The following is a 17,677-nucleotide window of genomic DNA, read 5'->3' as shown; positions in this document are numbered from 1 at the left end:
TAAATATGAATTCACAGCAGTGGAGAAGACTACAGCATTTAACCAAAAAGGTAGGTTTTGTGTTTTGTGAAAGAAGGTGCTCTTTGGAAAAACCATAGGAGGCAAACTTGATGCAATAGATATAGAAAAAAACTTCAAAGGCACTCTTCATATATTAAAAAGCTTTTAATTTTGGGCCAGAAGGCCTTCATTAGGGTGTTGTTTCCCTGGTAACTCCCTGAAGAAGCCCCAAACATAAATATGTCCATCTTCTCTGAATCTATATATTTCCTTTACTAGGTTGTCCGTCTGCCTTTTTCTATGCTTTCACAATGTCTCTGAAAGAGCAGCGCTGTTTCCACAGAAGCGAACCTCACACAAAAGCCATTTTCTCAAAAGTCAAAAGTAACCTAATGAGATTTGTGCTGTTAGCTTGGGTCACGAGACAGTCTCTTTCACTGGGTCACACGTGTCCTGCGCAAAGTGAAAAAGACACAACCCTCCTCAGGTCCTGCTCTGTGTGCTGAATGACAATGACATGGTGAATGCGCCAGGTACTGTGCAGTAGTGCAGAGATACTACGGAGAGGGAGGTCATTCCAATCCAGGGGCTGGCAGAAGAGCAAGCTTGGTACGTGGCAAGGAGAGGGTGCAAACATTAACTCAGCAGAAATGTAGGACAGTGTGGTAGGACACAGGTGGTAATTTAATTGGGCCAGAGAGCATGGAGATGTAAAACTAGAGATGAAACAGGATTGTTAAACATGGAATGAATGAAGAGAGTATCGAAGTAAAACGGAGCCAAGGACAGGAATTGAGGAAATTAAATGAACAGCAGTCCAGACAAGCAGCCCTACCGAAAATGGTATGAGAGACAGAAACATTCTGCAAATAGCATGAGAAAAACTGTCATAAGTAAAGGGAGAAATATAAGTTCAGGAAAGGACAGTGTCAGGTTTGCAATGACCCCCATGCTTTTACTGGGAGAGATGGTTGTAGATAAGAGATAAATAAAGAAGCAAATGGATGGGGAGAAATAAACAGGACTATACACTCAAATGGGTGGGAATCTGAAAGGTTAAGTTTAAGATGGTGTGATTACGTTCAGGAGGGATTAAATGAGATGACATCTCTGAGAAGAGCTTGGGCTTGCTTGTTCCTCCACAGGGCATGTTTTTATGTACACTCAAGCACACCATTTGAATAGTGATTAAAAATGTTGACAAAGAAGTTCAAATGTATACGTTTTCTGTGCATTGTTTGTCAGGAATTGTAGATATTTTGGATCGATGACTGTGAATTAGGGCACCTCCCTCGGCAATTATGATGTTGGTGGCTTCCATGACACTCACAAAACCATTGGCTGGTGAGGAGAATTAACTAGCCAATGGTTCCTGGAATTACATAAGACGTGAGAGGGAGTTCATGTAAAAATGTTGAGATAATTAGTGATTATTCTCATTGAAAAAAAACGGAATAGAGAATGTTTTTGATGAGCATGTGATTGGTTTGCTGAGCTAGGGAACAATATAAACACTAATACACTGACACATTCAGGTCACTCTGCCTAAATTACATCTGTGCCTGTTCTGTAAGAGGGGCTGATGTTTTAAGAACATGCCCATGACCTGTGCTCTGGGTTCAAGGGGGTGCAGAACCCCCCAGTTATCAGGAAGTCACCAATCAGAGCTCAGCACCATACTCCCTTCCTGCTCCAGGCAATTTAACCCTGGTGCACAGTGACCAGTGTACAGCCTCTCAGAGCTGTACTGAGCAGACCACCAATCTACCATGAGATTACGCTGCACTAACTGTGCTTTAGTGTGATGTGTGACTCCGACTGCTAGCACGCACTGTATAATGAGTCAGTAAGGTCATTTACTGTATTTGGTGCAACAATATCAACAATAAACTGCACACAAATAAAGCAATATTTGTGTTTAGACTGTTAAAACTACAGTGCAGTACAGCAGAACAAATACTGTTAATGGTACCTGCCTCACTGCCTGTGTCCTGTAGGGTGCGTTGTCTCTCCGAGTCCCTCAGCGATCTCATCAAGGAAGTCTTCTTCTTAAAGAGGTGCATTGCTAGACTCACCAGTCTCCTAGCAACCTTGGAGCCCAGCCTCCCTCGCTACGGATACCGCGAGAGTGGAGGTGGAGGAGAGGAAAGAAGGGATGTCTGAGCATTAGTGTTTTGGGGTGGCTTACTGTAGCTAACCTACTGAAGCAGTACAGAGTTAAAGCAGTCCATCCAGTAAAGACTGTACAGTACAAGAGGGGGACAAATGAATCAATTAATTAATTAATCATTTCATTAATTCATACATTCACTTAGCTAGTTTTGAACTGAAAACCTGTTTATAGGTGAGAGTGCCGTCCATCTGGCCACATACTTACACAAGTATAACCACACTAGCAGTACTGCCAGTATGGTCCACAGTTGGTCATAGTGAGTTGAACTACCAAGGAAGTTCATGCATTATTTGTTTATTTGTTTAGTTATTAATTATTTTTATTGTTTCTGTTTAATTACAGGCAAGATATATCTAAAATATATCCAATTATATTAAATTCAAAAATTTTATTATGGCAATAATTACATTACATTTTATGGGGGGGGGGGGGGGGGGCAGGGTAGAACTAAAACATGCAAATCGGCCCCCAAGATGTTTAAAATGTGGCACATCTGTGATGTTCAAAAATAATTTATAAACATTCGAGAGAATTGAGCCAAAGCTAAATCAGAGGGGAAGTGGACACAAAACCATAAACACATATATTGTTTTTATCATGTTATAAATTCTGTTTAAAGTAACCTTATAACTGCCCCCTGAAAAATTAAAGTATGGTGTCAGAACTGCTAGGCCCTGTTGCTATGGCAACAATCTCTGTCCCCACTTCTCGTTCTCTCTCCATCTCTTCTTTTCACCTTCTGTCTTTCACCCTCCCTGTAAATGTTCTCTCACTTGTTTCTCTTCCTCTCCATCTGTCCCTTCATTCCAATCACTCTCCACTAATTTATTATCCATATTAACCCACTCCTCTACCTATTAACCTCTCACCCTCTTTATTACACTGTCCTCCATCACCTTCCTCCTCTTCTTCATCCATCCATCCTTCATCTACCACCTCCTTCTATTGTTTGCTATTCCCTCCCCCATCGTTATGTGTCAGATAAAATTGTGGGTATCTATCACAATATCACGGAAAAAGCATACTCCTGTATTAACAAGTCCTTGTGTAAATACATCTAAATGGCAAAATATTAAGCTTTTAATGGTCTTAACAACAAATCATTGGTCAGAAAATTAGCAAGAATTAAACAAATGCACTCCTGAGACCTCCTGTGCCACCATTTGCTCGTTTACATTTGCTGCAGTGAACTGGAAAAGCTAGAAGCAGGGAAATTCACTTACACAGTAGACAAAATAACATAATGTCAAATAAAAGAGTCATGTTTGTATTTGGTTGCATATCATTTGCATGCCATGACTTCCTGATGTCTGTGACCTATCAACATCATCAGACTCTGGATATCTTATTTTCAGGTTGTCCTACAAGCGATACAAAAACATTTGAATGGATCTCTATGGGAATTGGGGGGTGGGACTAGATTCAGCTGTAAATTATGCTAATACAGTATGGAACACATTTGTTGGCTAAATGGGTTTAAGTCATCAAGAGTCCAAGGTATCAAATGAGCCTCAAACCACCACGCTGCTGCCAGATATGCAATAGATACTATAAGCATTGTTTCTCCTGATTAATTTTCCTGTTGAACTCAATGGAGACCAAAGAAGACCTCTACAGTTGATGACAGAAAAATTCTTGCCATACTGAAGGAAAACCCCCAAACACCGGTCTGACAGCTCAGAAAGATTTTTCAGGAGGTAGGTGTGGATGCATCAGTGACTACTGTCTGCAGAAGACTTCACAAATAGAACTACAAATGCTGCACTGCAAGATGCAAACCACTAGGAAGCCAAAAGGAACTGCCCAAAATCAAAAGTACCCCACCTCATCTGTGAAACATGGCTTTGGCGGTGTTGTGGTTTGAGCATGTATGGCTGCCACAGAACCTGGCTCATTTGTCTTCATTGAAGTTGCTTCTACTGATAGCAGCAGCAGAAGTAATTTAGAGGTTTACAGAAACATTTTATCTGCTCAAGTTCAACCAAATGCCTCCAAACTCATTGGACATCACTTCATCCTACAATAAGACAATGGTCCCAAACACACTGCTAAAGCAACAAGGAGTTTTTCAAAGATAAAAACTGGAAAAATTGTTACTGGCAAATCACTCACCCAATCTAAATTCAATTGAACATGCGTTACATATGCAGAAGAGAAAATTCAAAGCTACTATCTCCTAAAACATGCAGGAGCTGAAGATGGCTGCAGTACAGGCCTGGCAGAGAAGGTACTGAGCACCTGGTGATGTCTATGGGTCACAGACTTCAAGCAGTCATTGCATGAAAAGAATTTGCGACAAAGAACTATACATGACTACTTTCATTTAATTTAATTAATCCCAAGCATGTCCCAAACATTATGGTGCCCTGAAATGGGGGGAGGATATATATATATATATATATATATATATATATATATATATATATACACATATATACTGCATATATAAAAGGGTATATACAGTATATATCAGACAGAAAAATTGAGCTCTTCTACTGGTATGTACTGATTTGATGTTTAATGTCTGTACTTTCTTTAAACGTATCGTATTTGCAAAGATATATTTTCCTCTGTGTGTGCAGCTGACTGTGTGCGATTATACAATAAGTGTTCACTTCAGTGTGGGACAAAGCATTCAGCATTCACTGTACTCTCACTCTCTGTCTCAAATTATCCCGTTGCTAGGTAACAGTTAATTGTCAAAAAGTAGGTACATTTGTCACAATGGATTCTGGGATTATGGATGTGAGGGAAAGAGGAAAAATAGGGGGTCTGAAAAAGAGAGATTGAGTAAGGGAGTTGGAGTAGCAGTTATAAAACGTATATGCTGCAACCACCGTAATTATCTGAGCTTCTCTTCTATTTCTCCTGCACCCTCACATCCATAAATTACTCTTCTTCCTGATAACCAACCCAATAACTCACTCATCCCTCCATAACCCCCAATATCTCACTCTCCCCCCAATAACTCACTCTTCCCCCAAGAACTCACTCTCTCCCTGTAACCAACCTAATAACTCATTATTCCCCCCATAACCCCCCAATAACTCACTCTTCCCCCATAATCCCCCAATAACTCACTCTTATCCCATAACCCCCCAATAACTCACTCTTCCCCCATAACCCCCCAATAACTCACTCTTCCCCCATAAGCCCCCAATAACTCACTCTTACCCCCAATAACTGACTCTTCCCCATAACCCCAAAATAACTCACTCCTCCCCCCGAAATCCCCCCTCCAAGAACTCACTATGCCCCCATTATTACCCCCCTCCTCCCCCATAACTCACTGTGACTAACTGTAAGAGAGGTCTTGGGGAAGAGCAGCAGGTTGTCAGGGAGACAGGGTTAAATTTGGGGACGCTGCTGGCCTGACCTCCAGCAGCTCCTAATGGGGCATCACACCGGATCTTTGGGAGCCCTCCTACTCCCCTCTCCCCATTATTTAGTCCTCCTGTCATCTCCTGTTCCTGTTCCATTTTCCCTTCTCTCCTTCGCCTCTGAACGGCCTGGCTACATCGTGGTTTCTTCACACCTTTCCCTCTCTATCTTTATCAATATTTAATACGGCTCGCTCTCCAACGTGACTGAAAAATTAATAACTGCAAGAGGGGAGCAGCATGTCAGGCAAATGATAGATGGAAAGAGGGGCAGGAAGGAAAAGAGCCCAGATCATCAGCACAGACCAGAGAGACAGACCCAGATCAGCACAGACCAGAGAGACAGACCCAGATCAGCACAGACCAGAGAGACAAACCCAGATTAGCACAGACCAGAGAGACAGACCCAGATCAGCACATACCAGAGAGACAGACCCAGATCAGTACAGAACCAGAGAGACAGACCCAGATCAGCACACACCAGTGAGACAGACACAGATCAACACAGACCAGTGAGACAGACTCAAATCCTCACAGACCTGAGAGACAGACCCAGATCAGCACAGAACCAGAGAGACAGACCCAGATTGGGACAGAATCAGAGAGACAGATGCACATCAGCACAGACAAGAGAGACAGATCCAGATCAGCACAGACCAGAGAGACAGATGCACATCAGCACAGACCAGAGAGACAGACCCAGATCACCACAGACCAGAGAGACAGACCAAGATCAGCACAGACCAGAGAGACAGACACAGATCACCACAGACCAGAGAGACAGATGCACATCAGCACAGAACCAGAGCCAGAAAAACCACACTTAGCACTGACTAGATGTACAAGGAGACAGGCACACAGCATTAAGCTGCTTTCAGCTAATCAGGACCAATCTGGGAGACTGCTCCCAGCATGCCTGCACGGGGCAGTGTTTCCATCCATCATGCTCTGCTATGCTTTCACTGTCTGCTCCACCAGCACCACCCCCCAACACCTCTCCCCACACCATCCCCAACACCACCCCACACCTCAACCCAACACCACTTCACACCACCCCCCAACACCTTAACCCAACAGCACCCCACACCACCCCCCTAAACACCTATCCCAACCTCAACCCAACACCACCCCACACCACCCCCCTACATCTCTCCCAACACTACCCCCAACACTTCTGCCCACACCAACCCCAACACCACCCCACACCACCCCCTAACACCTCTCCCCACACCTCAAGCGAACACCACCCCACATAACCCCCCATACCACCCCCCGACACCTCAATCCAATACCAGTGCTTCTTACTGGATGGCTGGGTGTCATGTGGCGACCGAGGCCCTAATATGGAGCTCCGCCGGCTGCATCCTGGATCAGAAGCAAGCTCCATGCGGCCACATCACGGCAGACAGTCTGTCGCATGATTAGAGGGGTGCAGCAGTGTGGAGCGGTGCTGGCAGGCGCAGGGGAAGCATGTGCCAGGACGGCCCTGCTGGAGGGGGACAGGACTCCATATGGTCCGGCTTCCTGGGTGGTCACCCCCACCCGTGACCGCCTCCCCCCCCCCCACTTCTGCCCAGCAGTAAGGCGTAAACAGACAAACACAGAGACTATGGAGGCTAACCGCTGCACCAAGCAGGTATTCATGAATGGTCCCAGACAGACCAGCTTCACACTGTTATACAAGTACAAATGAGACAGAAACAGAGACAGAAAGAGGGAGAAAGGGAGTGAGGGAAAGGGAGAGACAGACAGACAGAGAGAGATGGAAAGGGGCAGGGAATAATGAGGACATTCTCATTATGTCTTTATCATCTCTTGCGAGTTGTGAGGTTGAAGCTTGTCCTTGTTCTGTATGTCACTTCTCCCCGTTAGTTTATCACAGCCCTGTATTTTCATGAGCTACCATTCATTTCCTGAACCTGCTCCGCAAAAAAAACCAAAATATTCAGCAATTCATTTGCAGAGGGTGCTGTGGTAAGATAAGCAAAATCTGTTGGAGATCTAATCACTATCAAGCACAGTGTATAAGAGGGAGAGAGCAAGAGAGAGAGAGAAGCTGCAGATTTTTCCAAGAGAGAAGGAGATAGTTTCAACATGTAAAGACTATAAAATGACAAACTTGAGAGGCAGAAAAGATGGGATATCACCGTTTTCATAAAAACCCAAAGAAAATAAGAATGCAGAGAACAATTTGTGAGAGAAGGAGGAAATGGCAAACAGGAGGGCAGAAAGGAAAAAAAGACACAGTAACAGTGGTGAGGCTTATCTTTTTTTATTAATACTCAACACTTTCTTAGTTGGTTCATTTTGTACAAAGAGACAGAATCAGATTTTAGCACTTATCATTGTACATATCAGTATATATTATAAGTACCTTTATGAATTTTTTTGTATTTTCTTCTTTTTTTTGCAATGAATTTGTTAATTTATTATTGTTGTTTATTTAATTATTTTCATACAAAAAATGAAGGAATAAGTGTAATCATTTTTCCATATTCATATTTACACAATCTGTACATTTATTTATTTTTGTTGTGTTATTTCTGTGATGTAAAAATTTTGGTAACATTTTACAGAAAGGGCCAGATACAGGGTAATAAAGTCCTGGCATAAAATATTAATTCCATGTACCTCTACTGATGATACATTTAATCAAGATATGTTATATATTTAAAGAAAGAGCTTGCAGTGAATTTAACTTATTTATTTGGGAGTGCATACTATGTGTGTTGAAACACCGCAGTTGTATACTGTATATTGACCTTTAGTAAATGCACTGTAATCTTTCTCATTTGTATTTTTGTGATACACTCTTTGCAACAACCCTTAGCCCTAAAATGTTACCCAAATTTCAATTACATATTATTTTTTCCCTTTTCATAGTTTATCATGGAAGGACATTAAAGAGTAAATTATTATTTATAGAAATGGGGAAACAGTTTTAACACACTCAACCACTCGCAAACTATTCTGGGCTTGTGCGCACACACGCACACGCACTCACACACACACAATCACACACACGGACTGATGTACATAAGTTTGTGCATACTACTTGGGGGGGCGGGGGGGACAGATGAAACAATGGGGGAATAACAATGAATAAAAACTACACTTGAACAAACAATACTAACATTTGAGATTTTGAGTGCAAACACGCCTTCTCAACACCATGGTGACACACCTTCACCTCCTCTACACCATGGAAACACACCTCCTCTTCACCATGATGGCACACCTCCTCGACACCATCATGATATGCCATAGCCCATCTCTACACTCTAAAGACTGTTCAAAATGACAAATGACAATGACACACCACAAAACATGACAGGGCCTACCTTAAAACAAACATAAAATTAACGTATAAATTCATATTCCTACGATTATCAATATTATATTAATGTGGTTGTTTTTATTATTGTTAATGTAACTGTGTGTTCAAAATATTTGGCAGTTAATCAAAATTGTGTTTTTTATTAATTTGCATAAAGTAGCACAATGCAAATGAAATGAAAGGTAGTATCAAAGCACTACAACTAAACATTACTATATGATTAAAAGTGGAATTACTATTAAGAAAAAGTGATCATTAAATCCATATATTTGTATAAACATAGGATATAAAATGTATTAGTGGATATATTTTGTATTAGTGGTTATTTATATTGTAGACCATATTTGTAGCTTTCATTATATACTATGTAGCATCAAAAACATTTGTGGCTGTTGAAAAGTTCACAGTTTAGGTTTATATTCACATCCAAATAGATTATTATTGCAGCCCTGTATATATGTATATGTATATGTGTTCATATGTACATATGTTTTTATACAACTATAGACAAACAATTAAAGTTGATCTTATTTAATCTAAATTTATTTGACTGCCCTTAGTTACAGAAAACTATAACTAATGCTGCTAATGACATATCATTACTCATGGCACATATTATTGATGCTACATGACAATATGGTACATATTAATAAATCTAAATTAAAATATTTTATATCAGTGATAATCAAGAAAGAATTGTGTTTAAAAGACAATTAAAGCATCTATCTGAGGATTTGAAAGAAATCAAGAGACAGTCCGACCCTCCCTGGCTAAATCCTGCTTCTGTTACCTTCTTCGTCTAAATATAGTCACAAAACATATGTTATTTATAGGGAAGCAATTATCAAACATTATCATACTGATAAAATGACCAAAAAATAAACAAGAAGTAACTAATTTAATGTTAATGAACTCAAATGTGTGTAAAAAAAGAAACCTCATAATGCATTTGCAGGGATCATGCTGTTTACTGCAAATGAAGAAAACAAATTTGTCTAGTTGTGCTAAAAAAGGATTAGTAGACCCAGACATCGCTCTCACTCTGTCCTGTAATACACACACACACACACACACACAGTTCTCAATTTCAATGAATCAATGAATGAAAAAAAACACCCCCTTTCTCCACTCTCCTCGTCCTTCCTCATACCTCGACTGATAATAATAATAATTTGAAAACATAAACTGAGAAAGATCAGAAATAAATAGATCAGATTCATGATAAAGTGTGTACTCACACCATAATCATAAACACACACACCCACGCAGACATGCATTCCCATTCACGCACACAAATCTCTACACACACTGATATTTTTAGTTGAAACTTGATAAATCTACCAGGAAAATTATATATTTTTTAATTTAAGGAACAAAAATGAGAAAATTTGAAAACTACATATTTCAAAATGCCGCTGATAATTTGAAAACTCAAATTCAAATTCATACTTGAAACCTTACCTTTTTTAGTTTTTTAGTAATTACTAATTTTAGTTTTTCATAAGGGTTGTAAAACTGGATTTAAAAAAAAACAAAAAACTTCCAAATCCCTTCATATCGAGATACATAATACATTTACAAGCCATGTGGGCATTTTGTACATATGAGGTGGCACACCTTCAGAAATTTCTCAATAACCACTAAATGCTCTATTCCATTGTTATGGATATACAGTTCTTACACAACTGAATGCAGGAGCTAGCAGTGGTGCTGCTTGTTGAAGACGATGAAATGGTATATTACCTGCAATCTATCTGAACTGGGTTCAGTAAATAGCTATTACTAACTAGTACAGCTTATCAAAATAGCAATCAAACTAAATTAATCAGTGAATATCTAATTAAATGAAGGATCACAATGCTGTAGTTATATGCAACATTCTCTATATATACATGTAATACAGGATCACATGCATGTATAGATGACACTTTCTATATTTCTATACCTGGTGAGTGAATGAAGAGTTTCTTAAAATGATCTTAATAAAATTTAAGGGAATTTTGCATTGACCTCCTAAACTAAACATCATTCATTCACACAAAACTTCAATACTTATATTATCCTCAGTACCTTAATGGAAATAAGAAAAAAGTATATTCTTAAAATAATTATTATACTCATTAATAAAGTGTTATAATTAAGTAAATAATATGACATTAAACCAAATAAAATGATTACTTATATCTACTATTATAATGAGTAATACTTAATCATATTTTGCATATTTTTTCAGTTTTTACGTTTTTTGGATTTTTTATGCTCATTTTATTTAATTTCTTAAATTTCTGTAAAACATGTTGAAAGTTACATCCTGACTGTCTGCTTACTGTACAAATTGAAGATATTATTAAATGTATTTACAGGGAAAAAAGTGAAGATACTGATGCTGACTGGTACAACCTGGACCTTCCTGACCTCTGACCTTTCTCCATTCTTCCTAATGTGTTCTTCCCTTCTGTGTTCTCTGTCCTCTGCCTCGTGTTTTTGTGGGATTGTGTTGGCAGAAACATGTGAATAAAAAATTTGTATAAAAAATGCACAGGATTCCCAATCAGATTATAATAAATTAAATGACTTCATGGCTGAACAGTGTGGTTAGTCCTTTAGGAAACTGGAGACAGGGGTAAGAAATCTTCCCCCAGGTTTAAATACTTTACCATGTCCATCCCATTTATATTCGTAAAAGATAGTGATCAGACATTTTGGTATGATTTGATAAAAATAAGAAGTTGTCATGATGCTGTACTTTGTAAAACGTAGCTTTCAAAACCTGCTTTATATTCTCTTTGCTCAGTTCAGCATTTAAATCAAATTTCTACCAGCCCTTAGATCTAAGACAAAAAATTGTTGCCCTACACTGAATGTAGCAATTCCTTTTAGCAGTAACCAGCAAACTTAAGACATATTTTATGTACAACACCTTGTATATTTTTAATTGATTTGTGGTGATAAGGCATATCTTTGGACACTGAAACCCATTCATTCTGGTCTGGTGCTGTCTGGAGCTCTATTTTGCCTTAAACATATTTTGTGTGTATGTATCAATGTTTCAGTAATACCCTTCTGTAATACCTTCAACTATATTTTTTACAATGCCGCCTTCAGCCCACATCTGAGCTGTATCAAATATGATTCCACTACTCTTAAGGTAAGGACCACAACTAGAAGAAACACCTGGAGGTCAGGATCCCTTGTCAGGACTTATAGTGGAATATCGGCAAGTCCAATTCATCATGCTAGTAGCCATTTTGGCTCTGAAACCCAAACAGCAAGATGTTCTCAGCTGAGCCCAATACTCATATATCTGTAGTCTGAGGCATATTCTATGCAATATCACACAACTGGCTATGCTGGAACAAACTGTTTCAGGTTGCTGTACACATATCTTAACCATTATACCAGCCATGTTTAGCAGATATGCATCTTTCCTAATCACGTAAGGCACATCCCACATGCAGCGTCGTCAGACCCTCTACGTATCACGAGACACACCTTTTTGACTGCTCGACTTGAGATGCGTCTGCGTGACACAAATCCCGCTCGGTATCAGTGTGTACAGTTCATTACTGTGCAAATCAATTCTTTCACCACCTGTCACATCATTTCAGAAGAGCAAACACACAAATGAGCATGGATAATACATCATTAAAAAGAACACAGAAAACAAAACAAAACGAGGAAATCAAATTACTGTCTCTGCCTTCCAGCTCGTTAGTTTAATTAGATAACGAGCTCCCTGCCACAGCCAGCTAACAAATAAATAACCACAAATACTAAATGGTGTAAAATACTGAAAAAAAAAAACTAAATGACATAACCATTTTTATAACTGGTTCTAATAACATCTTTATTATTCACAATTCTATTCATACTATTATTATTATACCCTGTTAGTTCGGTAGGAATTCTATTCTCATTCATGATTGTATGTTTCATGAACCAGGGCAAGAAACCCTTGTTTGGGCATTGGGAACAGATGAAGAGAGGCGAGGTAAGGTGAGAGTGAGATAAAGTTAAAGGTGAAGATTCTGTATAGTATAAACCGGTTTCTACTCCCTCCTGATATATTCATTTAGAGTGGTAAAAAAACCACTTACTCTCTCCACCCGCTCCTCTCCCTCCTAATTTGCAGTACTCTTTAAGAACTGTAAGGGGGGGGGGGGGAGAGGGGGAGCAGGGTTGGGGGGGTGGGTGGCACAGTGGATTCCAAACAAGCTTCCGTATTTCGGCTTTAGCTTCCAACATCCGGCTTGAGGAAACGTTACTGTATTTGTTCCCTGAACAAACCTTTTTTTGTGGTTTTTTTCCCAGCTTATAGTAAAAGGAAAAGCGCTCGTTTAATGATTACAAAAAGTATCGCTTCCATAAAATCGTCGTTGAAGCTGAGGCCAAAAAGGCCTCTGGGCAGATAGGATTTGTCTCTCTGCGTTTGCCCACCATTTTGTACTGTCGCATCTCTCTTTGTCCTGTGACTCTCTTTCACTTTGTGGGCAGCTGTTCCCGTCTTTCATTCCTTTGCACTGCATACATACCTTTCCTCTCAGAAGTGTACCCACAGGATGGAATTTCACTACCCCTTCCATCTCAATCCCTCTCTCTCCCTCCCTCCATCTCTCCCTCTCGCTGTCCCAATCCTCCCTCCCTCCCTTCTCCCTCTCCTTCTCTCTCCCTCTCTCTCCCTCCCTCTCTCCCGTTTCACACATCCGATTCGATGCTCGACAGCTTCTCGTAGACGTGTCCGTTGCTGGAGCTGTTGAAGGGCCTCTGGACGCCAAGCCCATCCCTGGCTGACAACAGCTTGTTGTTACTGGGGGCCCCGAGGTGGTTGCCCAGGGCCCCCCCCAAACACAGCTCCTTGGGGAACCTGGGGGCCATGTTGGACAGCACCCCCGCGGCGGCCGAGGCAGGCAGGAAGGAGGCCGCGCCCATCGAGCCCCTGAAGTCAGTGGGGCTGCTCTTGTGGAACTGCGGCTGCTGCTGCTGTTTCTTAACGTAGTAGGATTGGGCACCGTGCAAAAGACACTGGTCATCGCCAAACGTGGGGATGAAGGGGTTCTGGTTCACCCTGTCCGGGTAGAGAGACTTGGACAAGGAGAAACCTCCCATTCCTACCCCTCCTCCCATCATCCCTCTATCTCGGTCTCTCTCTCCGAAAGACCGGCGGTGCAGCCCCCCCTCACCTCCCCGGAACAGCCCAAAGTGAGAGCCCCCTTTCCCTCTCTCACCCAAAAATAGCGGATCCCGGTCGCTGACTCGCTCGCGCTCCGATCCTCCGTGCCTGTCAAAGATATGAGAGTATGGGCTCCCCCCCTCCATAAAGCGATCTTTGTCTTTCAGGCTCACACTCCTGGGTGGGGGCAACATCCCCCCCATCCCTCCGCCCCCCATACCTCCGCCCATGCCTCCGCCCAAGCCGCCCATCCCGCCGCCGAGCCCTCCCGCCTCCTCCTTCTGCAGGTCGACGAACGTGTCGTAGGAATGCTGCCTACGCAGGGGCTTGCCCCCAAGGCTGGGTCTCCGACGCTGGGCTTGGGTCTGCGGCTGCGCCATCCCGACCCCCCCCACGCCGCCCATCACCCCGCCCTTCCCACCCTCCATGGAGTACTTGTCCCCCAGCTGTTCCAAAAGGTGGTTGTTGTCCTCGCTGATGTCGTACAGGTTGCCCGTCTTTTTGCAAGCTTCACAGCGCATGCAGGAGGCTGAGCTGGGACGGCTGTTCCCCCCCCCCACTCCTCCTCCGGAACCGCCCCCTCCCAGCCCGCCTCCGTAACCCCCACCTCCGCCCCCGTGCAGCATCTGTTTGGTTCCTCCGCAGGTGGCACGGCAATTTCGACACTCCCACTCCCCCCCTGTCAGGCCCCCGCAAGTTTGCCCCTGCTGCCCCTGGCCAGAGGTGCCGCCCCCTCCTCCGACACCACCCTTACACTCTGTCTTCTTGCTTTTGCCTTTCAGGAAATCCTCCACTGCTACCAAACCGCTGCCCCCACCCCCACCGGGGTTGGCCACACCGCTCCCCCGTGGCCCGTCAGTCAAATCCACGTGTTCCCACTGAGGGACCCCTTCCTTGGGGCGGAACTGGTCCAGGTAGAAATCTCTCAAGCTTTCCTTGTCACGGAATACATACGAGGAGCAGTTACCGCCGGCCCCGCCTCTCTGGCCCTTCCGCTCGGAGGGTCCAGGGGGCGGAGATGCCGATCGGTGTGTCTGGGGGCCATGGTAGTGGTGGTGGGCCGAGTGATGGGGTCGTCGCCGGTACCCCAGCTCGATCTCGTCCAGCTCACGCCGCGACTTGGCGGAAGCCGGCCTCTTCTTCAGGCTGTCCCTGTACTGCTTGCGCTTCTTGGCGTTCCCCTCCAGGTTGCCGTAGGTAACGGTGTGGGTGGAGATATCCGACACGTCCGACCGGATGTTCCCGTCGTCCCCGCTCATTCCGCCCCCCGCCCCGCAGTACCTGTCGTGTCCCGCGATAAACCCTGAGCTGGACGCCGCGCCTTTGAAACTGAACTTTCCGTACAGGTCGGGCAGGCCCTGCTGGAACCCTGGGCCGGAGGGCGGGGTCTGGCTGGCGATCAGGTCAAACTTATTATTCCTGTGGGTCATGGACGACCGGGGCTGGGTGGTGAATATTGGGGCCACCCCACCCCCTAAACTGTCACAGTCGTACATGCCGCCCTCCAGGGAGCTGCTGCTCCCCAGGCTATGGGGCCTGTTGGACGGGGGAGCCCCCAAACCCAGCGGGGCAGCCGCACTCTGGTGATGGTGCAGGTAGTGGTCCTGGTACAGGTTGCTGTCTTTCAGGTGCAAATTCCCGAAAGTCCTCTCCACCTCGCTGATGTAGTCGCTGAACATGTTGTCCTCGGGCAGGTACGGCGGCTTGCAGTCCGAGTGGCCGGCCAGGCTGCGGCGGTGCTCCGAGATGTCGTAGACGGACGACTCGCGGCGGATGAAGTCCAGGGCGCTGTGCGGCGAGCCATTGACCCCCGAGAGGGACGCCATGTTTTTGGCCGTGCGGAGCAGGCGCAGGATGCTGGAGTGGGTGTTGTTCATGGTGGCTGAAGGGGAGTTGAGCGCCGACTTGTTCTCCTCGATCTGGACCCCGTGAATGCAGCTGTAGATGCCCTGTTGGTTATGGTCAGGAGGTTGAGAGAGCGAGAGAGAGAGAGAGAGAGAGAGAAAGAGAGAGATGGGAAAGGGCAGGAAACAGAGAGAAGACATGCTCTTAATATCTTATCGTCTCTTGCAAGTTGTGAGCTCTCCAGCTTGCCCTGAGAAAGAGAGAGTGGTTCCAGAAAAATGTTCACAGCCACTCCCCAGGCTGGACTGCAGTATGATATGTGATATAGACATATATTAGTGTGTATATACACTAAAGCGTACACACACACACACACACACACACACAAACACACATATAAACTGCATGTGTGTCAGTGTGAATGGGATACAGGGGACGTTAAGGTGGGGGAGGGGAGGGAAAGAAATGACTGATAATGACAGAGATCCAGCAAAGACTGTGGCTCTGCCTCCCCATCCGTGTCTCAAATCAATGTGATTACAATTCCTCTGAACCGTAACCAGTACTCACTCTGACGTCTGCTCACTGCGACAAAGCAAAACAAACAGCGAGCGGAGAAGCACAGACCGGGCGCAACGTTTCCATGTCTCCTCTGATTTTTTTTCAAGGACTTTCCAACTGTCAACTTGCCCAAGTTGCACAGTCTGATCATTTCCTTCAGCAAGAAGGAAGTAAGAAGGCACTTCATAAGAAAACAAAGCCCTCTTTATGCGTACAATGCTCAGGCGCTGCAGAAAACCGGGAATCGACAAATATTCACGCTTATGGAAACGCAACTACTGATTTAAACAATCTGGGCAAAAGCCCCAGCCCCGGCATTCGTCGACAGAGACGGGTCTGTCCGCAGGAGCCGAGACTGAATGGACTGCGACAGATGGGCGGAAAAAGGCATGGACATAAACCCTGTGATTTTTCTCGGCTGATGACTGTAGGGTTAATGGGACTCTTGACAGACATTAAAGGTCAAAGGTGAACAGCCTGTCAACTATTGCACGGGTCATCACTCAAGCCGGAGGGGTCACATTGTCTGTCAAATGCATAATCTTTTACGTCCCTCTTAGTCACTCTTTCCACGTCTCTGTTCTTTTCTTACATTCTGCATCGCTTCCCAAGCTTCCGTTTCTCCTTCAGCTCATTTTTTGGCTGTTGTCCCGCCTGTCTGTCGGCACATTCTTTTTCCTCTGCTTCATTTTTGAAGTCTTTTGACCGTGCAACACCCAGCCTTCTCTTATTTTTTGCATGCCTGACTGTCTGAGGGACATTCCTCCATCTTTGCCCTTGTTTCTGTTTGACGTGACTGTGCGTCATAACCTGGAGGTGCATTAAAACATTAGTGGACAGATCTTGCACAGGTCAGAGTTCCAGGACTTGACTGGATTTCTATTTTTGAGTTGTTGCTTCAGGGCAAAGGAGGAACAGCAGCACTATTTTATTCTAACCAAGTACTGAAGACCATCCAGAGCTTTGAGTACAAAGGAGGGTCCGTGCTGAATTTTGGGCAGAGTTGGAAAAGAGAAACTTATTTCTGGCGTGAACTTATTTGCTGGCTACACTTCCTGTTGTAATAAGACCAGGAAAAATGTTTCAGGCCATTGTACTTGAACTATTGTCTCTTTTCAGAAGAAATACTCCAATAACTGCCTCCTACACTTGGCATACACACAAGATTATAAACATAATTAACCTCCTCAGGAGAGGTCACAGATTCTAAT

At 43.6% G+C, this 17,677-nt stretch overlaps 1 protein-coding gene across 2 annotated transcripts in view; it reads right to left on the bottom strand.

Annotated features, from left to right (window-relative positions):
• Positions 1–7,809: 7,809 nt before the first annotated feature.
• The window catches only part of LOC135243579 (glutamate receptor ionotropic, NMDA 2B-like), a 78,756-nt gene continuing 68,888 nt past the window's right edge, over positions 7,810–17,677 (bottom strand). For both annotated transcript variants that reach the window (XM_064315514.1, XM_064315515.1), the window contains one exon: positions 7,810–16,009. In XM_064315514.1, the coding sequence (XP_064171584.1) occupies positions 13,586–16,009 (2,424 nt within the window). In that variant the 3' untranslated portion in view covers positions 7,810–13,585. The remainder of the gene's footprint in view (positions 16,010–17,677) is intronic.

Source organism: Anguilla rostrata, chromosome 17, assembly GCF_018555375.3.
Source record: "Anguilla rostrata isolate EN2019 chromosome 17, ASM1855537v3, whole genome shotgun sequence".
Taxonomy (NCBI): domain Eukaryota; kingdom Metazoa; phylum Chordata; class Actinopteri; order Anguilliformes; family Anguillidae; genus Anguilla; species Anguilla rostrata.
The sequence above is the reverse complement of the archived record's forward strand: the minus strand, read 5'-3'. Positions and strand labels throughout refer to the sequence as shown.